The 22,965-nt window shown below is 42.4% G+C and overlaps 1 protein-coding gene across 4 annotated transcripts in view; it reads left to right on the top strand.

Annotated features, from left to right (window-relative positions):
• LRRC3B (leucine rich repeat containing 3B) overlaps nucleotides 1-22,437 on the top strand; it is a 57,290-nt gene extending 34,853 nt beyond the window's left edge. For all 4 annotated transcript variants that reach the window (XM_054018663.1, XM_054018665.1, XM_054018664.1 and 1 more), the window contains exon 2: nucleotides 21,206-22,437. In XM_054018663.1, the coding sequence (XP_053874638.1) occupies nucleotides 21,369-22,148 (780 nt within the window). In that variant the 5' untranslated portion in view covers nucleotides 21,206-21,368 and the 3' untranslated portion in view covers nucleotides 22,149-22,437. The remainder of the gene's footprint in view (nucleotides 1-21,205) is intronic.
• The last annotated feature ends 528 nt before the right edge of the window (nucleotides 22,438-22,965 follow it).

Genomic DNA, 22,965 nt, shown 5'->3' with positions numbered 1-22,965 from the left:
TTATAATTTGTACATACAGAATAGTAGTGTCATACCATGCTGCAAGTTGGCAAGGCTAACTATTAAAAAACCTCCAGCATGTTTAATCTTATTATATAATACCACTGAAATTTGATTGTACTAGTTGCATACAATGAATGAATATTCTGATGAAAGACACAAATGTGTTGTCTGATTATACTCATACTCTTGAAGTTGAACTATATTTTAAAATATTAGTTACAAACAACATGAATAAGAAAGCAAAATGCAGTCCTGTTGTCTGAATGAAAGTTTCTCATGAAGTGACCCTTCTGTTTTAAAGTCTGCTTTAATATTAAATAAAAATCTTTAGAAAGACAAAGTGGAGAAAAATGTCTTCAAAGACCGCAAACTGCTTAACAAATAGAGTAGGCCTTCTACATGTCCTTCTAAAGGGAAATGATTTTGCACTTCATTACTTTTCATTACCAAAAATTGAATCTCATTTACTTTATAAAGTCATGCATGGATAAACCATGTTAAGTAATGTTTTTGCAAATGCTAGCTAAACTCTTGAATTTTTTATGCATGGACTTATGGACTAAAAAATGCCTCTTGTAGAAATGTTTTGGCTGGAACTTAATTGAAGGGTCAAAATAATTCATATTACATTTCTTGTTCCCTTTCCCTTTAGTTGTACACAGTTTTTAAAAGGAAAAACCCTCTTGTTTGACAGTGTCTTTGATGGTATCAAAAATGATAATAGCTGTCATCCCACTGCAACTTGAGACCATTACTCCTTGTTCTGTCATCTGCTACCACTGAGAACAGTCTAGATCCATCCTCTTTGGAACCCCCTTTCAGGTAGTTGAAAGCAGCTATTAAATCCCCCCTCATTCTTCTCTTCTGCAGACTAAACAATCCCAGTTCCCTCAGCCTCTCCTCATAAGTCATGTGCTCCAGCCCCCTAATCATTTTTGTTGCCCTCCGCTGGACTCTTTCCAATTTTTCCACATCCTTCTTGTAATGTGGGGCCCAAAACTGGACACATTACTCCAGATGAGGCCTCACCAATGCAGAATAGAGGGGAATGATCACATCCCTCGATCTGCTGGCAGTGCCCCTACTTATATAGCCCAAAATGCCGTTAGCCTTCTTGGCAACATGAGCACACTGTTGACTCATATCCAGCTTCTCGTCCACTGTAACCCCTAGGTCAGTGGTTCCCAAACTTTTACAGCCTGTGAACCCCTTTCACTAAAATGTCAAGTCTCGCGAACCCCCTCCTAAAAATGAATATTTCCAGGGATTTTCTCCTTTACCTGACTATAAATTATAAAAGCAGTGATCTTGGAAATATAAAATTTGTTTTTATGACATGCTTATTACACATTATTAATTATTAATCATTACAGTATTTTTATTACATTATGAAAACAGCAACACTCTTCCAAGATCTCACTTTCGTAGCTTGTATCACTTTGAATAAGCCTGTTATAAGACAAGGCTCCTGTGTTTCATCAAGGAGTATCAGATGTGAAACAGCATGAAGATATTTAAGAAGCCAACTCAGAGCTCCTCCTACACAAGCATTGAGGTCTTGAGCAGTCCAGGCAAACAACGCACGTTACAACAAAGCTTAAACTTGTTCTTCAGAATACTTTTAAAAACAATACTAGCTGCCTATTTAATTTAAAAAAAGCAAAAAATATCCAGCTCCGTTTCCATTTCTTATAAGGAGTCTTGAAGTTTAAATCTCCTCAATGTGATAGATATGCTTGCTTTGATCTGCTTAGCTCTTGGAAGTCCAGGAGCTCCGGGCTGCTGGCCCCATGCCGGGGTCCCTAGGGACAGCTCTGTCCACAATTAGGGAATTCCCCCCCCCCCCCGAGAACCCCCTGTAACATTTCGTGAACCCCCAGGGGTTCACGAACCCCAGTTTGGGAACCACTGCCCTAGGTCCTTTTTCTGCAGAACTGCTGCCTAGCCATTTGGTCCCTAGTCTGTAGCAGTGCATGGGATTCTTCCATCCTAAGTGCAGGACTCTGCACTTGTCCTTGTTGAACCTCATCATATTTATTTTGCCCCAATCCTCTAATTCAGTGGTTCCCAAACTGGGGTTTGTGAACCCCTGGGGGTTCACGAAATGTTATAGGGGGTTCTCGGGGGGGGGGGGGGGAAATTCCCTAATGGCAGACAGAGCTGTCCCTAGGGACCCCGGGCAGCATGGGGCAGCAGCCCGGAACCCCTGGGCTTCCAAGAGCTAAGCAAATCAACGCAAGCATATCTATCACACCGAGGAGATTTAACTTAAAGACTCCTTATAAGAAATGGAAACGGAGCTGGATATTTTTTGCTGTTTTTAAAAATTAAATAGGTAGCTAGTATTATTTTTAAAATTATTATGAAGAACAAGTTTAAGCTTTGATGTAACGTGCGTTGTTTGCCTGGACTACTCAAGACCTCAATGCTTGTGTAGGAGGAGCTCTTTGAGTTGGTTTCTTAAATACCTTCATGCTGTTTCACATCTGATACTCCTTGATGAAACATAGGAGCCTTGTCTTATAACAGGCTTGTTCAAAATGATACAAGCTACGAAAGTGAGATCTTGGAAGAGTGTTGCTGTTTTCATAATGTAATAAAAATACTGTAATAAATAATACTAATAATAAATAGTGTGTAAAAAGCATGTCATAAAAACAAATTTTATATTTCCAAGGTCACTGCTTTTATAATTTATACTCAGGTAAAGGAGAAAATCCCTGGAAATACTCGTTTTTAGGAGGGGGTTTGAGAGATTTGACATATTAGAGAAAGGGGTTCACAGGTGGTTAAAGTTTGGGAACCACTGCTCTAATTTGTCTAGGTCCCTCTGTATCCTATCTCTACCCTCCAGCGTATCTACCACTCCTCTCAGTTTAGTGTCATCTGCAAACTTGCTGAGGGTGCAGTCCACGCCATCCTCCAGATCATTAATGAAGCTATTGAACAAAACCGGCCCCAGGACCGACCCTTGGGGCACTCCGCTTGATACCGACTGCCAATTAGACAGGGAGCCATTGATCACTACCCGTTGAGCCTGACAATTTGTAGCCTCCATTTGCTCTTCCTTTTGTTCTTATGTACTTCCTCCATAAAAACTGTTTTCTTTTAAGGACCCAAAAAGGGAGAGATGGGTGGAGTAGCCCATCCCCTCATTATTTTGATTTCCAGTTAGGGTTAATGTCTGACATACTAATTTTGGCTCATTAACTTCTGGCTTCCCTTTTTAACAAGCATAACTTAACAAGCAGTTATTTAATAGGATCAACTAATTCAGTTATTCTGCCTCCCTTTTGTTCTTTTTCCCATCAGTATTTGTAGTTATAGGTTATTGTAACATCTTAGGAACTTTAACATTCTTTTTACAGCTGAGCTCACAGTTGGGGTAAATTTGTAGGCCCAATTGTCACAACAACCCTTATTTGCTTTCGGTTGCACCGACTGGTATCAGTACCCGTCATGGTGGTCAGGGATTGGGTAGATGTTGCAGCTCCTGACCATGCTTCCTTTTCCCCCCAGTCACGCTTTCTACAGTGGGGTCTATTACACTGGGCCTATGCCAATTCCCCCATGTTTGGAAATCTTGAAGTAGACTGTTAAATCTGCTTTCTGGAAGCTTTGTTATGCAGTAGTCAGTTTTATGTAGTCACTACTGTGTTCCTTGCTGAATATTCCCTTCAGGTTGGCGGGCTGATGGCTGCCTCACTGACTATCAGCACAGCTTCCCCAGCCTAATTATAATAATGCTTTTTCTCATTTTCTTCTCCTTTGTCAGTGAAGTAACTGGTACGTGCTGTTCATTGCTTTTTTCAAATAGTCCCACTTTATAAATATTGTGCTAACTAGTCTAGCAGGTGCTTAAACATAGACTGTACCTCATTACTCTTCCTGTCTCATTTTACTTATATATGTTTTACCTTGTTTGCCTTCTTTTCCACTGTGGATGGTGTCTGAGGAAGCCTGGGTGTAGTGGCTGCATGATGATCTGGGAGAAGAGACCATGGCATGCTTGGGTGAAAATTATCAATAGCATATTTAAATGCATTCTTAAAAGATGGTCATGCGGAGTCCCCTAGTTTAACCATACATGAAACTGTACAAGTCTTTACGGTAGCCTATTCACTGTCTAATAAGATTCTGCAGCATTTGGAGGGGGCTTGGGTAGGCCTGAACATGACAGGATGAAGAAGGCCTTTGTCTAGAGAGCATTATCTCATTTTAATCTGGTCCTCATTTCTCTTCAGAGAGAAATATACTTACAGAGCCATCCGTTTGGGACGATGCCTTTCTCACCACATATTTTAGAAAGAGTTAGATATTTATATGGACAAGAACAGCATCTGCAGTCACTAGCTAGGATAAAATTGCAAGGACTATCAATGCTTATGTATACACAGATCACCATCTGAGGTCAAGAAGACATTTTTCATGGTATGGTTTTGCAAAATTAAGTGCATTATGGGAGGACTTATGCATTTCCTGAAGCATCCACCATTGACCAGTATAAGAAGCAGGTTTTGATTAAGTGAGCCATTTGTTTCTTTCAGTTTGGCGTTTATGTTCCTGTATCATGTAGGAGAAGTAGCTAAGCAAATATGTGAAGTTGGCCTTTTATGTCTAAAATGTTTATCGGATCCTTCTGAAACCTGCTTCAGTGGCTAGCTACCACAGATACTTCCAGCTCAGACCAGCTGTGAGAGTGGAACTGGTATTTGGGTGCATCTACACTAGAAAAAAATGTTTCAGGATTTTGTCATTTTTCTAGGGTAGATGGACCTAAAGAATGCTGCTGAAAAGGGTTTAATTGCTGGGACAAAATCTTTTTCCGCATTGTTACAGAAAATGTGATTGAGACTGTGATGTTGCATTCCATATGTTTTATGGAAATATGTTTAATAAGGGTGAATATGATGTAACTAGAATATGTTTCATGCAGAAGGTCTCTTGTAAGGTATCATTACAAAGCTTATAATCTACTGAGTGTGTTCATCTTATTTGTATGAATGTATCATTCTTATTTCTAGTTTTAGATACATGAAGTATTACTCTGAAGTACCATTGTAACTATGCAAAGTGTGGGCCATTATTGGTGGCTTAGGATTTTGATAGTTCCCATTAACTAGAACAATTGGTTGTAAATGGCTCTGTTTACTTTTAAGCCTTCCTGTGAGTCAGGCCGGAAAGAATGGAGGCTTGGGGTCTCTCAGGACATGTGACCATGTCACCTGGTACTGGAATCCATCTTAAACCTGGTGCTTTTCCTTTTAAAAGGAGGGGGGGACCCAGAGACACAAAAGATTCCCGCCTTGTGCCAAAGCTATAAAAGGGGGTGGAACAAAACAAAGAGGGCTGCAGTCATGAGAAAACCCCTAGTTACCACCTGAGCTGGAACTAACAAGAACTGTACCAGTGGAAAGGATTGTGCCCAGACTAAGAAGGAATCTAGTCTGTGAAAGAAGCTTATTGGAATATCTCTAAGGGTGAGATTTACCTGCATTTAGTTCCCTACTGTATTAGGCCTAGAGTTGCATGTTTTGTTTTATTTTGCTTGGTAACTTACTTTGTTCTGTCTGTTATTACTTGAAACCACTTAAATCCTACTTTTTATACTTAATAAAATCCCTTTTGTTTATTAGTAAACCCAGAGTAAGTGATTAATTTCTGGGGGAGCAAACAGTTGTGCATATCTTTCTATCAATGTTATAGAGGGCAGACAATTTTCGAGGTTACCCTGTATAATCATTATACAGAGTAAAACAGGTTTATTTGGGGTTTGGATCCCAGTGGAAACTGGGTGTCTGGGCATAGGCGCCGACTTCTGCTACCACTAGTGGGTGCTCGACCTCCCCCTTGCCTCTGGCCCTGCCCTGACTCCACCCCTTCCATGAGGCCCCACCCCTGCCATGCCCCCATTCCAACCCCTTCCCCAAAGTCTCCGCCCCCCCCGCCCCTAGTCCAACTCCTTCCCCAAATCCCTGCCCCGGCCCTGCCTCTTCCCCACCTCCTCCCCTGATTGTGCTATGTTCCTGCTCCTCCCCCTTCCTCCTGGAGCCGCCAAACAGCTGTTTGGTGGTGGCGGGAAGAGCTGGGAGGTAGGCAGAGGAACGGCATGCTCAAGGGGGGGGGACGCAAACTAGGAGGAGGGGTGAGGGAGAGGGAGGGGAGCTTGGCTGCCCGTGGATGCAGAGCACCTACTAATTTTCCCTGTAGGTGCTCCAGCCCCAGAGCACCCACGGAGTTGGGGCATATGTGTCTCTGTGCTGGAGATAGGTGACTTACTGACTGGTTTTCAGTTAAAGCCTGCAGCTTTGGGGGCATGGACCAGACCTGGGTCTCTGTTGCAGCAGACTAGCGTGTCTGGCTCAACAAGGCAGGGTTCTGGAGTCCCAAGCTGGCAGTAGAAAATGGGCTCAGAGAGAATCTCAGCACGTCAGGTGACAGCTTCAAGGGGGTCTCTGTGACCGAACCTGTCATAGAGACCTCATAGTCTCAAGTTCTGTAGTGGTACTGAAAATGTTTTTGTCTCATCTACACTACAGCAATGAAACTGTCCTCTGAAGCAGTTGAGATGGGAACAGAAAACTCGCTTATAATCATTGTTAATAATGGGCCATTTCTCTTCATCACCTGAAAGAACCCTACTGATGTGACTGAACACTAGTGAAAACCTGTTTTTTAGAGTCTGTTTCATAAGTAATTGCTGAAGTGTCTGAAAATTTATCCTGGTAATTAAAGAGTTACACTTGTAAAACCTAGTTATTTAGTGCGAGTTCAGTTTGTATTAAAAGTTCACCTTGCATAATATTTCTGTTTTTATGTCAAATTGCATATGAAATCTTGCTTATGTTTATTCATCTATTGAATATATTGCTTGTGGGAGATAAGAGAGATGATTAGCCTATTATGGTCCACCTAAACCAGGGGTGGCCAACCTGTGACTCTGGAGCCACATGCGGTTCTTCAGAAGTTAATATGCGGCTCCTTGTTTAGGCACCGACTCCGGGCCTGGAGCTGCAGGTGCCAACTTTCCAATGTGCTGGGGGGTGCTCACTGCTCAACCCCTGGCTCTGCCACAGGCCTTACCCCCACTCCACCCCTTCCTGCCCCCTCCCCTGAGCCTGCCGTGCCCTTGCTCCTCCCCACTTCCCCCACAGAGCCTCTTGCACCCTATGAAACAGCTGATCAGGAGGTGTGGGGAGGGAGCGGGAGGTGCTGATCGGCGGGGCTGCTGGGAGCATGGTGGGGGAGCTAATGGGCTGCTGACATATTACTGTGGCTCTTTGGCAATGTACATTGATAAATTCTGGCTCCTTCTCAGGCTCAGGTTGGTCACCCCTGATCTAAACCATCAGAAAGGGATACAGGAGAGAATCAGGAAAAGGTAGATATCACTGAATAGCTTACAAAGTAAAGGGTGGTGGCAGCAAAACAATCAAATAAAGCCCTTTTCAATCTTTGCCAGGACTCAAAGATCCCTAACAGCAACCCTGGGCAGCTGTTTCGGTTGGTTGGTGGGTTTTTTTTGTTTGTTTTTTATTGTGCTTCTCCCATGAAAACCAATTCTCATTCTGACCTATGTGTTTTCCACAAAACACTTCCAAGATTAGAAGCAACATACAAAGCCTGGAAGAAAGAGGTAATTGCTTTTTTCTCCATACTGAGCTTTTCTTGTATTTGCTTCACACAATTTTGTCAGTTCAGAGTTATGAAATTAATTTCTGGCTTCAAGAGGGAAAAAAAAGAAAAGTCAAATACATTTTTAACATGAACCCAACCCATCAGTCTAAAAGTGCTGATTCATTTGCCCACACAGTATAATTAAGTAAGCTGTTAATCTGTTCAGGAGCAATACATTCAGTGATCTCGCTATCAGAAAGTAATTATAGCTTAAAATGTTCATGCAGGCTCTCCTTAACTATTTTATTACTCCATAATTGTTAAGAAATAGTATTCATACCCTATGATCTATTAACTGTTTCTTATAACAGATACCTCTATACTAAAAATGTTTAGTTGACAGGTATGTGGTGTTAAAAATATGTTTATAATGGAAGTCTTGAAGAACTGAGAATGTCCATTGACATTTCAAGTCCTGTATTAAGAGAATATTATGGTGGAGTACATTAGGTATATCGTTAGATAATGAATCTGTTATGTAATTGAAGTTCAGGCTCACACTGATTAATCGTGACATTTCTATTATTCATTGAATCAGTGATCTCTCCTGCACTTTATTTCTCCTACCTCATTTGCTGTTAGCTTTTATTCATGGTTTTTCTAACTGCATAAGGGCTTAGTTCTGTAAGCTGCTGAAAATACTCCACCATCATAGACTTTCATTTGGGAGCTTAGGGCACTTAGCACCTTCTAAGCATCTCTTGGCATCTCTCTCAAGATTGCCCTATGTAGTACTACTGATTACTTGCCTCCAAGGCAGCCATCAGCCACTTGTGCCATCAGCTAGGTAGGGTGGGGATTGACCACGACTGTCCTCTCTCTCCTTCGCTGTTGATGCTCCTCTAGAAGCAGCCCGTGATGCCAGACTCCATTGCCCACTTGCTAAATTTTCAAACAAGTACCTTTGTGCTTTCTCCCACGTTGCCCCTCATCTTTGGGAGGTGCTCCCTGCAAACATCTGCAAAATGATCTCATTATCTACTTTCAGATCCTTCCTTAAATCTCTCCTTTGCCTTAATGCCTACAAAATCTTGACAACAGTGAGGCTGCTGAGATCACTAGCTATTATGTCAATTCCTTGTATCCCCCCATCCATCTATATCCATCTATTGTCTCTTGTCTTATATTTAGATTGTAAGCTCCTGAGGGCAGGGACTGTCACTTTGTTCTGTTAGTACAGTGCATAGCACAGTGGGAACCTGGTACATGACTAGGGCTTCTAGACACTACGGTAATATAAATAAATAATAATAATATGTTTGGTGAACCCACCACCAGGGAAAGCTGCACCAAAAGCTAAGGTTGCCAGTACCCTCCATGCAGAGACTGAAGACCAGATTCTAATTCCTTACACTGTATTCTTGCTTCAGAAATCTACCCTGAATGTGTTACCCAGGCACTTTTAGAATAGTAAACTTTTTTTTTCGTTTTAAGTGAATGTATTGCTTGTGAAAAAAGCCAGATTGATACCTATGAAGACTACAGTCTGCTAGGCACAGAACTGGTAAAGCACAAGCACATCGTGATGCAAACTTTTCTCCACTATCCTTCCAGTAATCCTCAACTCCCATTTTGCAGGCATCATCCCTAACCGTAGAGGAAATGCAGTCTCCGTACCCACTCAGTCTTTTGCCTTTTCTAAGACTGTCAAAACATAATGATGGGTTTTGTGATATGCACCTCTGTCTGCAAGGAACTGAACTAAAATCATTAACTTATTTCATGTACGCTAACCTCTGAACAGTCATTAGTTGGTAATGACGTTTGGACACTACTAGCCTGGACTAAATTCAGACCTGTACTTGGAGGCTCAATATCTCCTCACCAATATTTTTAAACATCTGTGGACGGCTTCTAGCTATTTCCAAGTAGAGTGGGGAGAAAGTTCATGGAAATGTTCCCTCTCAGTTTGCACAGGCTCAGGGGGCAGCTAGAATCCAGATGTTTGTGCCCTCAAACTTAGAGTATAGGAGAGTTACAGGGCAACACAAAGCACCACACACACTGGAGGGATTGTGGCTGGACGGGAACATGGCTAGGGCCTTGGCACTGTGTACCAGCTTGTGGTCTGAATCTGGTGAAGGATGGAGTGTAAGCTTCACCCCTTATCAGTAGAGTCCCTCCACAGACATTCTGCCTGTGTTGGTTCCTCATAAGCACGATGTCTGTGGTCACTACCACTGTTGCAATAAAATCTGTACTGCTCCCACCAATAACCTGAGGGCCTAAAAACCACAATCTAGTGTTTAAGAAGGATAAATTCCCCTCCCCTTTTGTCCTATTTTCCTTACTCTTTTTAGTAAAGTAAATATCTCACTTTGCGGGGGAGGGTGAACTCTGTTTGCTCTTCCCTACTGAATTCAGGTTCTGAGTTTTAGCTACATGTGGTGGTTCTCTCTCACCAGTACTACTCACAAGGTAGTATTTGTAGAGATATGATAGTATGTATAGTTTATAAGAATATTAATGACATAAAAGAAAAGTGAAGCTACAAAATCTCTTTGGATATGGATAATATGGGTATGCGGTGTGTTTGCTATAAAATACCCACATCACGAGGCTGGAGCTGTGTTCAATAACACTTTTTTTTCCATTGAGCTAACTTTAAAAAATGTAATATGGCAATTTTAGAACAATGGGAAATATCCATTTTTGTCAGTGAGGAAAATAGGCCAGATTCATTAATGAGCATATCTTTTCTGTCTACCAATATATCCAATTTTCTGCCTTTTTGTTGGAAACTCATGATGTATCTTTTTAAAATTGGAAGAGCATTTCAAGTAACAGAGGGGTAGCCGTGTTAGTCTGAATCTGTAAAAAGCAAAAGAGGGTCCTGTGGCACCTTTAAGACTAACAGAAGTATTGGAGCATAAGCTTTCGTGGGTGAATGCCCACTTCATCAGACACAGAGCATTTCAGTTATCGCTTGGAAATCTGGTAAAACAGTAAGTTTATTAACTATGCTACCTTCTTAATGTGTTATCTCAGCCATTTTTTGTTGTTTTATTTTAAGTTCTAGTTTGCTCTGAAAAATGACTGTAAAAATCAGATTGTGGAATTCTTTGTTTTTGTGCAACATTAATTTACAAGTAAAAGGATAACAGCAGAGTCCTGTGGCACCTTATAGACTAACAGACATATTGGAGCATAAGCTCTTGTGGGTGAATACCCACTTTGTCAGATGCATGTAGTGGAAATTTCCAGAGGCAGGTATAAATATGCAAGCAGGAGTGAGTGCATATTTATACCTGCCTCTGGAAATTTCCACTACATGCATCCGACAAAGTGGGTATTCACCCACGAAAGCTCATGGTCCAATACATCTGTTAGTCTATAAGGTGCCACAGGACTCTTTGCTGCTTTTACAGATCCAGACTAACACGGCTACCCCTCTGATAAATAAAAGGATAGTTTCTCTAAATGTCAGCTGCAAACTCAGACTGGACTAAAAAGTCAAGCTGGGTCCTTTAGGTTGTATTGAAGGCTAATGGGGTGCACAGCTGTAACTGAGGTTTTGTTTAGAAGACAGTAGAGTTGTCCAAGCAAAACTGAAGGCATAATTTAGTCTTCAACATCTCTATTACTGGTGGTGGTAATGTGTGAGGAGGAAAGAACCTGGCTTGACATTTGGAGCACAAGGCTGTTCTTTCAGGGCTATCAGTTGTAGGAGGAAACCCACTCTTTTAAAAAAAACAAAACCAAAAAAAACTACAAACTAGAGAAATTGGATATGGAATCAGTGAGCCATAATAAACATGGAACTCCATGTAGAACTTTTTAGAGTACCATGTCTAAAATTAGCAACAGCAAAGCATCTGGTTGTTTTTCAAGTTTTTTAAAAGTGTGTCTAGAATCAAATGGTTTAATTTTTTAAACCACTAAATCAGTGATTTAAACCAATTCTTTCCAAATCAGGTGCGTTAGTCACTGGGACATTGTGAATTTCATGATGAATTTATAGAAACTGAGGTATTGTCAGTAATTGAGCATATAAGTGTCAACAATAAGAAATTCCACTCAGATCTCAGTAACAATCTCCACATCAGTAAGAACAAATAAAAGCTGTGGGCCAGATCCTTTGAAGTCAGTGGAGCTACACCAGTTTACACCAGCTTAGGATTTAGCTCTTCGGTAGAAACAGGTTTAAGGGCGGAGAGTATTCTAGTCATTACTGAAAAGAAAAGAAAAAAACAGAACTGATATGAGGATCATGGGACTTCTCTCCATAAGTATGATCCATACAAGTTAGATGTCTATCACAAGTATAGTATCAAGTATTGTTTGCATGTGGCATGACTTAAGTTCAATACATCTTAGACTTAGTGCTTTGTGTTTAACGTTTTCATCTCTAATAACACTGTGGATATGTTTCTAGTATTGGGTGAAAGGGCCCTGAATAAGTTCATAATCTGAACTGTCTCAAATGGATATCACTGTGTTTATGCTTTTCACCTATGTGCAATATCTGCTGAAAAGTTTCTGAGATTGAAATGGATGCTGCCATCTTCCATTTCCTTGGAGAGAGTATTGGGGGCAGGATAAGAAGATACACTAGCTTTTCCTGTGACCTCATTCAACTTGTTCCTTTAGGTGGAAAGTGTTTTGGTTTATTTGGAACAAAAAGAACCCAAATTTTCATAATTACGACTGCTCCTAAGGCCAAATTCTGAACTCACTGAGGTAAGTGGTGGGTAATTTGCATTTCATGGGTAAAACAAAGGCAAAATCTGATCCAGGGGGCTAGGTTTGTCCCAGAGCACCAGCACAGCACCTGGCACAGTTCCCTGCTGGTAGAAGACCCATCAGGAAATGTGAAAGTGGTCAAAACATCCCTTGTATCATGGCAGACAGTGAAACAGGTTAGCCAGGAAGGGAGTGTGGTTAGGGAATGTACTTGGATTGGCACCTCCCAACTGTGGCTTTCACCTTCAGAACTCCTCTGGAGCTCCAGTAGAAGATAAAGCTGCTTCTCCAGGCCACCCCACCAGAATGGTGTATTTTACTCCTCTCTTTTAATTAATTTTAATTAACCTGGCCCCAGCAATTTAGGTGCTCATCACCTAAGGAACTAGTAAGTTTTTGAGACTAGACCAAAATGAGTGTTTTAGTGCACTCCTGATTCTAGGCTGTCTCTAATGTATGCTGTGAGTTTTCATTTGAGATTGTTTTAGTTTATCAGTTGTTAGATTTAACTATTTATTACTTTGTAGAGGATCTCAACAGACATGAGATGATCATTGGTAATTTTTGAAATCACAGCCATGTTACCAGCTCACATTGTAGTTTTGGCCTTCACAACCCATCCCCGGGCAAAGAGTTCCACAGGTTGATTGTGCATTGTGAGAAGAAGTACTTCCTTTTGTTTGTTTTAAACCTGCTGCCTATTAATTTCATAGTGACCTCTACTTCTTGTGTTATATGCAGAGGTCACTTTCTTATTCACTTTCACTTTTGCCATATCATTCATGACTTTATAGATCTCTCTCATATTCCCTCATGGTTGTTTGTTTTCTAAACTGAACAGTCCCAGTCTTTTTAATCTCTCCTCAAATGAAAGCTGTAACCATTTTCATTGCCCTTCTGTCTTTTTTTTTTCTCTCTAATTTTAATGTTCTTTTCTGAGACAGGGAGACCAGAACAGCATGCAGTGTTCAAGGTCTGGGCGTACCATAGATGTCTATGGAGGCATTATGATGTTTTCTGTTTTATTATCTATCCCTTTCCTAACGGTTCTTAATATTCTGTTAGCTTTTTTGACTGCCACTGCACATTTAGCAAATGTTTTCAGAGAACTATCCACAAGGACTCCAAGATCTCTTTCTTGAATGGTAACAGCTAATTTAGACCCCATCAATTTGTATGTATGGTTGGGATTTTTTTTTTCAATGTTCATTGCTTTGCACTTATCAAGATTGACTTTAATCTGCTATTTTGTTTCCCAGTCACCCAGTTTTGTGAGACCTCTTTGTAACATTTTGCAGTCAGCTTTGGACTTAACTATCTTGAATAATTTTGTATCGTCTGCAAATTTTTCCACTTCCCTGTTCACCCCCTTTTCCAGGTCATTTATGAATATGTTGGACAGCACAGGTCCCAGTACAGATCCTTGGGGGACCCTGGTATTGACCTCTTTCCATTGTGAAAACTGGCCATTTATTTCTATCCTTTGTTTCCTATCTTTTAACCAGTTACTGGTCCATGAGAGGACTTTCTCTCTCATCCCATGAATGCTTACTTTGCTTAAAAGCCTTTGATAAGAGACCTTATCAAAGGCTTTCTGAAAGTCTAAGTACACTTTATTGACTGGATCACAATTGTCCACATACTAGTTGACTATCTCAAAGAACTCTATTAGATTAGCGAGCCATGATTTCCTTTTACAAAAGCCATGTTATCTGTTCCCCAACATATTGTGTTCATCTATATGTCTGATAATTTACTATCGTTTCAATCAAATTGCCTGGTACTGAAGTTAGGCTTACCGGCATGTAATTGCCAGGATCACATCTGGAGCCTCTTTTTTAAAATCAGTATTATATTAGTTACCCTCCAGTCATCTGCTACAGATGCTGATTTAAGCAATAGGTTACATACCACAGTTATTAGTTCTGCAATTTCATATGAATTTATTCAAAACTCTTGGGTAATATCATCTGGTCCTGGTAACTTATTACTGTTTAATTTATCATTTTGTTCCAAAGTGTCCTCTATTGACACCTCAATCTAGGACAGTTCCTCAGATTTGTCACCTAAAATGAATGGCTCAGGTTTGGGAATCTCCCTCACATCCTCTGCAGTGAAGATAGATGCAAATAATCCATTTAGCTTTTCTGCAATGGCCTGGTCTTCCTTGAGTGCTCTTTTAGCACCTCAAATGTCTAGTGGCCCCACTGATCATTTGGCAGACTTCTTGCTTCTGACCATAGATGTGTGCAGGAGCCCTGCCCCTGCCCTGCCCTAGTCCCACCCCTATCCACTCCCTTCTATTTCCCGCCCCCTGACTTCCCCCCTCAGAATCCCCAACCCCCCCTGCTCCTTGTCCCCGCCGACTACCACCTCCTGGGACCCCTGCCACTAACTGCTCCCCAGGACTCCACCCCCTACCTAAGCCTCCCTGCTCCTTGTCCCCTGACTGCCCCCCTAGGACCCTACCCCCTACCTGTCCCCTGACTGCCCCGAGCCTTATCCACACCCCCGCCCCCAGACAGAGCCCCAGGACTCCCACACCTATCCAACTGCTCCCCGCCCCCTGACAGGACCCCTAAAACTCCTGACCCATACCCCCCCCACTCCCTGCCTCCCCCAACCCCTCTTCACACCCCTGCCTCCTGACAGCCCCCCCAGAACTTTTTTTAAATTAAATTAAATTAATGGAGATATCCCATCTCCTAGAACTGGAAGGGACCTTGAAAGGTCATCGAGTCCAGCCCCCTGCCTTCACTAGCAGTATTGATTTTGCCCCAGATCCCTAAGTGGCCCCCTCAAGGATTGAACTCTCAACCCTGGGTTTAGCAGGCCAATGCTCAAACCACTGAGCTATCCCTCCCCCCTTTTGACTCATACAACCCCCCCAAGCTCCTTGTCCCCTGACCATCCCCTCCAGTGACCCCCCCCCCGAACTAAGTGCCCTCCCAGGACCCTCCTTGCTCCCTGTCCCCTGACTGCCCTGACCCCTATCCACCCCCTGAGAGACCCCGGGACTCCCATGCCCTATCCAATCTCCCCTGCTCCCTGACTGCCCCCCCCAGAGATCCCCTGCCCCTAACCACCCCCCACCCCCTATCCAACCCATCCTGTCCCCTGACTGCCCCCACCCCTTATCCAAGCCCCCTGGCCCCGGACCCCTTACCATGAGATGAGGCTCCTAGCCTTCCCGTGGAGCCAAACACTGCCCCATGGGAGCGCACAGCCCCGGCCCCCAGAGCACTGTGCGCGAGGCGGCATGGCTCATGGGGAGGGGAGAGCGTGTCTGACTACCCATGGAGCCCTGGCCCCCAGAGCACTGCGTGCGCGGCAGCATGGCTCCAGGGGAGGGAGGAAGGTGGGGGAGGGGCCTGTGGCTTGCTGCGCTTCGCCGGGCACTCCGGCCCAGGAGCGCGGACCCTCCGGCTTGTCGCGCCGGGGAGTGGAGCCATTTGCCCACCCCTGCATTAGGTCTGCCTGGGCACACCCCATGCGCACGCCTATGCTTCTGATATATTTTAACAATTTTTTGCTGTTAGTTTTTGTGTCCCTAGCTAGTTGCTCTTTAAATTATTTTTTGGCCTGCCTTATTATACTTTCCTTATTATACTTGAATTTATATTCCCTTCTATTTTTCTCACTAGGATTTGAATTCCAGCTTTGAAAGTATGCCATTTTGCCTCTAATTGCCCCTTTTACTCTTATGTTTAGGCATGGTGGCATTTTTTGATCCTTCTACTGTTTTTCTTTTTTATTTCGGGTATTCATTTAGTTTGAGCCTTTATTATGGTGTTTTTAAATAGTCTCCATGCAATTTGCAGGCATTTCACCCTTGTGACTGTTCCTTTTAATTTCTATTTAACTACCTTCCTCATTTTTGTTTAGTTCCTCTTTTTGAAATTAAATGCTGCTAAGGTGGGTTTCTTTGACATTTTTCCCCCAACAAGGATGATAAATTTAATTACTTTACGGTTGCTATTCCTGAGTGGTGCCACTATATTCACCTCTTGGACTACATTCTGTGTGCTTCACTTAAGACTAAATAAAGAATTGTCTCTCCCCTTGTGGGTTCCAGGACTAGCTGCTCCAAGAAGCAGTTATTAATGGTGGCTAGAAATTTTATCTATGCATCCCTTCCCAGCTAATATGGGGATAGCTGAAATCCCCCATCATTGTGTTGCCTGCCTTTGTAGCCTCTATAATGTCCCTGAGCATTTAACAATCACTGTCACCATCCTGGTCAGGTGGTCATAAGTATATTCCTACAGCTATACTCTTATTGTTTAAGCATAGAAATTCTGTGGTAGAGTTTGATTCATTTAAGATTTTTACTTTATTTGACTCTATGCTTTTGTTAATTTTCCACATTTTTTTCACAGTGCCGCTCCCCCAGCAATATGACCTACTCTGTCATTCCTATATATTTTGTACACTGGTATTACTGGTCCTATTGATTATCTTCATACCACCAAGTTTCTGTGATGGACCTATTCTATCAATGTCCACATTTAATGCCAGGCAGTCTAGTTCACCCATCTTAGTATTTAGACTTGTAGCATTTGTATAGAAGAGAAAGGGGAGGAAAAGGTACAGCTAAGGACTGTCATCCCTAGCTAGTCATTAATTCTTAAGAAATACCATGCACTGAGATTGTTGATTGTTGCTTTTATTAGCTGACAATGAATAACACATAAATGTGAGGATAATTCTTTGTATGAATAACGTAATAAGAATTAATAAGTTTAGGACATTTCTAAAGCATTCATGTCCTTTACATCAGTCTGCTACTTGGATTAGATGCTTTCTTTATTATTATTTGTTTATTTGTATTTCCATAGCACCGGCAGACTCCAATTAGAGATCATCCCTCCATAATGCTAGACACTGTGCAGAATACTTAAAAAATCAGTACCTGTTTCAAAGAGCTTACAAAGTAGGTTACAAAAGAACATAACTGGTGGATGAAATGGACTAATGAGGGGTTAAGTGGTGAGGAAAGAGGTGTGGAGGATGTAAAGTTAAAACAAGCATATCTTAGCACAAAGAGCAGTAGTCATAACTGGCCTCCTGCATAACCTTTGTCAGCAATCTCAAGAGTACATTGAGCTTAGAATAACGATCACATTATTTCTCAAGTTGCAATTTGTAGGGTTGTGACCACTCTGGCCAGAGTCACTATAGAGTAACGTTCAGGGGGCAGGAAGGTAGAAACATTTGCTGCTATTCTGCACCATGATGCTTATCGGCGTTCTTGGAGTTCAGCATGGCATTTGTGAATCTGTTTGCTTGGGTGGACTCCAGCTCTCTTTGAAATGTGTCACCCACCTCTTACTTTCCTGTACACGACTCTCAGGATCTTAGACATGGAGACAAGCTCTCCAAAAGGATTCCTGCTATGTAAGTGGAATTGCTTGCAGACTATTACCATTATAATTAATATTCTGCATTCATTAAACAGTAGTCAGGTAACATCATGTTAGAATATGGTGCCATGCATCTGTTGTCTGACAAATTATTTTTCATTGGATTGATAACTATCAAATGCTTCACAGTTCATAAAGCTAATTCTTGCACTTTCATAACCATATTATTGATATTAACTCATGTTATGGAAAACACTGTTGTAGCTGTACATCCAGGTATATGCTAACAATCAATTTATGCTTTGTTTTCCCACCAGGGTATATTGAATACTCATTTCAATACAGGCTAATATATGTATTGCTTGAGCCTCAGGCCCTGGTGAGGAGGACAGTGATAATGCTTATGTTGCTGTGAAATCAGCAACTGAGATGCCTGCAGGCCACTTGAAACAGCTTGAGGGGGGAGTCTTATTGCTGTTGGGTATTCCTGTAGTAAGGATTCCAGTATTACTTATTAGTAAAAAGTTGCAGTGGGTAGCAAGACCATGTTTATCACCTTTGTGATGCTGAGCCAGATCAGTGACCTAATGTCAGTACCAGTGACCTTGTTTATGGTACATGGTATGGCTCACAGGAAGGAGTGGAGAAACAGTAATTTTAATTATTAAGAAATACTTGGCAGGAAGGAACAAGTTCACCATGAAAAGGATATATATTGCATGGTAGGGCCTGAGCCTTTCCACTTCTAGGCCATGGTTACAGATGCTTTGTGGTCAGGATTTTCCCTGACTGTGTGTTAGTGTCCCACTGCTTATAGGGTTCTCTTTCTTTGGCATCCTCCTGTTTCTATGAGGGGTGAGGTTCTTCGTGAAGAGTGGGGTGTATTCTAAGAATCAGCACCTGTTCCCTATTTTTGGAGAATGTTCTTGCACTGTTTAATTTAATTTGAGCCCAAATACTGCTGTGATGGGAATTCTCTGTATAGGTTTTAATTCAACGTATGGTCAGACAAAAAAATGAAGGAACATAAATCTCTCCTACCTGTTATGTGGTGGGGAAATGGGTCTGCCCTGACTTATGGGTGGGCAGGGAAGGTCAGGGCAGCCGGTTTTTCCTTAGTAGTGTGCAGGGCCTGTGTCAACTCTTCATGCTCCAAGCTGGGGCTGGGCAAGCAGGCTCTGGTGGGGAGAGGAGGGCTGCAGTTATTCAGTGCAGTAGCAGCTTGTCCACCTCCTCATGTGCTGCTGGAGTAACTGGCAGGGACCGTGGAGTTGTTGACTGACCTAGTGGAGAAGAATTCCTCTTGCATAGGGTTACCATATCTCATAAATAAAAAAAAGAGGACCCTCCACGGGCCCTGGCCCCGCCCATTTCCCCACCCCTGGCCCCACCCCAACTCCGCCCCTTCCCTGCCCTAACTCCGCCCCCTCCCACTCCCAGCCAGGGGGAAAGGGCTGCCCCAGCGCTACCGGCTTCAGGGTTTGCTGGGCAGCCCCGAGACCCTGCGCCCCCAGCTGGCGCTTCCCCAGCGCAGCTGGAGCCCGGGAGGGGAAGCGCCCAGCTGGGGGCGCAGGGTCTGGAGGCTGCCCGGCAAACGGTGAAGCCGGTAGCGCTCGGGCTTTGGGCAGCCCCTATGCCTCCGGACCCTGCGCCCCCAGCCGGGCACTTCCCCTCCTGGGCTCCGGCGGCGCAGGGTCCGGAGGCACGGGGACTGCCCGAAGCCGGTAGCGCTCGGGCAGCCCGGCTCTTAAACAGAGCCGAAGAGGAGTAGAGCCTCCAGCTGCGGGGGCTCTGCTCCTCCCCGACTCTTCGGCTCTGTTTAAGAGCCTGGCTGCCCGAACGCTACCGGCTTCGGGCAGCCCCCGTGCTTCCGGACCCTGCGCCGCCGGAGCCCGGGCGGGGAAGTGCCCGGCTGGGGGCGCAGGGTCTGGAGGCACGGGGGCTGCCCGAAGCCAGTAGCTCTCGGGCAGCCCGGCTCTTAAACAGAGCCGAAGAGTCGGGGAGGAGCAGAGCCGCCATTTTCCCGGACATGTTCGGCTTTTTGGCAATTCCCCCCGGACGGGGGTTTGACTGCCGAAAAGCCGGACGTGTCCGGGAAAAAGAGGACGTATGGTAACCCTACTCTTGCAGCAGCTCCCACCACCACCACAGGCATGGTGGCAGACCCACACTATGGAGCTGCCAACGTTAGCACCTCCCTGTTCCATCTTCGCCTCAGAAAGGGCTCAACATTGTAATCAGCTAGTCATTAATTCTTACAAAATACCATGCACTGAGATTGATGATTGAGAAAGAGAATCAGAAGAGATTACAATATAGATATCCTCTGTTCCCCATGGAATCTAACAAATCCCTCCCTATAGGGATTTCAGTTTTCATTGGACTCCCCTGCATGTTAAATATCATGTATATGTAAATATGACTCAGAAGGCTTGAAAATGTATGAGCTGCTAAAAGACTAGAAAGTGTGTGAATAAAAACAAATGGGTTTGGAATGATTAGCAAATCATGGTTTAGCATAATGGGGAGGAGGGGGGAATAATGAGGTGGTCTGTGAATCCTTATAGGTCAACATATCATAGTCCGAATTTGTGTTTCTGTTAAAGGAATATGCTTCTGCATACTTCCATCTTTTCCCCTCTGAAGAGGGCTTAAGAGAGATTAATCATTTTCTTATCTTCCATTGGGATATAGTATACCTCGAGTGAGTTTTTGTTTATTGCACAGACATGGTACTGTGAGTCTCTTTTGTACTTGTTTTATTTCTGTTTTCTGTATGTTACTTACATACAATAAATCTTTTTAGACAGAAAATGGAAGATGAAATTTATTTCTGTAGAACTCTCCAGAAATCTCTAGCAACATTCCGTGAACTAGAAGACTCAAAACATTCAGAAGCAAAAATGGAATTGAGGGGGGAAATACACACATGAAATATGGATTTGTACTGTGCCTTCCAGCAATATTTGTCTCAGTTGTTTTTATAATGAGTGCATTCATTCAGAAAAATGTTTCCTCAAGGAAATTCTCTAATTTGGACTTAAAATAGGAAATATTTCATTTTGAGGTCATTAACCACAAAAATACTGGCGTTATTTGTCACTCTTGCTGGTGTTGAACTGTAAATCCTATTAATGTGCCTTCTATTGTAACTTAGAAAATGTAATTATGTTTTATGGCTGTTATTTTAGTAAGTCTGTGATAAAAACAAACTACTGTTTCTTGTAATAATTGTCTGATATTAAACCCAAACCTCTGCAGTTCAGAACTGTTGTGGTCTATCTTTTTAAAGATGTGCTGTAATTTTAGTATTAAACTGAGATTAATGCTAATAGGAGTTAAATGAGTAAATCCCTTGTGCGCTGATGGGATAATAGACCATTGTGCATTACTTTTCAGTTAGATTACATTTATTTCCTTTTAAATGAACTAATCTGGATTGTATTGTACGATCTAAGGAACCTTTTTTCTCTCCTTAGGTATATTTTTAAGAAGAATACTGACCATGAGGAAGTCCACCTATTAGTCCATTTTTGCTAATTCTGCTGAAGAAAATGAAGCTACGCTTTGGCTGTACAGAATCTTTTACCACCACTGTTGGGTAAATGAGAAATGGTCGTGTGATTATGCTGACATCCCAGCATGCATTTGGTAGACCTGTGGTTAACTCGTTCCCTCTCCATGTGTCTGCTCTTACAAAGTTTTGTCCTCATGATACTGTGCTTTCATTCTGCCAGTATGTGCCCAAAAGGCTGCCTTTGTTCTCATTCTGGAGGTTTAAATGTCAGTTGTAGCAATGCAAATCTCAAGGAAATACCGAGAGATCTTCCTCCTGAAACAGTCTTACTTTATTTGGACTCCAATCAGATAACATCCATCCCAAATGAAATTTTTAAGGACTTGCATCAACTGAGAGTCCTCAATTTATCCAAAAATGGTATTGAATTTATAGATGAACATGCCTTTAAAGGAGTGGCAGAAACCTTGCAGACTTTGGACTTGTCTGACAACCGGATTCAAAGTGTGCACAAAAATGCTTTCAATAACTTAAAAGCCAGAGCCAGAATTGCAAACAATCCTTGGCACTGTGACTGTACTCTGCAGCAGGTCCTGAGGAGCATGGCGTCCAACCATGAAACAGCCAACAACGTCATCTGCAAGACTTCTGTGTTAGATGAACATGCTGGGAGACCATTCCTCAATGCTGCCAATGATGCAGATCTTTGTAACCTTCCTAAAAAGACTACTGATTATGCCATGCTAGTCACCATGTTTGGCTGGTTCACCATGGTGATATCCTATGTAGTTTATTATGTGCGGCAAAATCAAGAGGATGCAAGAAGGCACCTTGAGTACTTAAAATCCCTGCCAAGCAGGCAAAAGAAACCAGAAGAAGCTGATGACATTAGCACTGTGGTATAGTATCCTGAATACAACAGACTTTGAGATGGCAATTAGATTTGGATGGCACTAAAACCAGAGGTTTACTTCTAACATTCATTGTAAACATTTAAGACTTTTTTTTTCCAGTTTAACTGAATTATGCCACTGTTGATCTTTCTAACAAAGGTTTTTGTTTGGGTGGTATACGTTAATTGTTTCTCTGGTGGTATTCTAAAGCAAGTAAACTAATATGTAAACATTAGTTAGACCCATTTAATAACAAAATTTATTTTTTTAATTTAAAACCGAATAAAAGCTTAACTTTGAACCATGTTAAACAGAGTAATTTATTGATCAGAAATCTGTCTAGTGACTAAACCTGTTTGGTTTGTCAATATTAATGAGATTAAAAATAGTAGTAATACCATGGGTCATAATACTCATAAAATCCCGGGAACTCCAGTTCACAGTCAGGGGCTGCTCTTGATTTACTCAGAGGAAATCAAATGAAGAGCTGATAAATAGTAGCCCTTTTGTTGTTTGCCTTTCAAAAGGAAAGGGGAGTGGAGGTTGGGAGAGCAGGTAGGCAGTAAGTTCCCGTGGGCTTAAGAAACGGAAGATATGATGGAGCTCTGAATAGCACTTCAACTGAGCTAAGGAGCAGCAGCCATGAGGAAGCCCGTACCTCAGGATGCCACAGCCAATTGGACAGATCTGTAAGTACCAATGAGAGATGGGAATAATCGTGTCAAACCAAACCTTAAGGATTTATAAAATGAATTTAAATGTAAGCAGTAATACAGTCCGAAAAACCATGTGCTTATAAACCTGTAACCACTGCAGTCTGTATTTTCAT

This window comes from Malaclemys terrapin, chromosome 2 (assembly GCF_027887155.1).
Source record: "Malaclemys terrapin pileata isolate rMalTer1 chromosome 2, rMalTer1.hap1, whole genome shotgun sequence".
In the NCBI taxonomy this organism is placed as follows: domain Eukaryota; kingdom Metazoa; phylum Chordata; order Testudines; family Emydidae; genus Malaclemys; species Malaclemys terrapin.
Note: the sequence above shows the minus strand (reverse complement) of the source record. Positions and strands in the feature narration are given on the sequence as shown.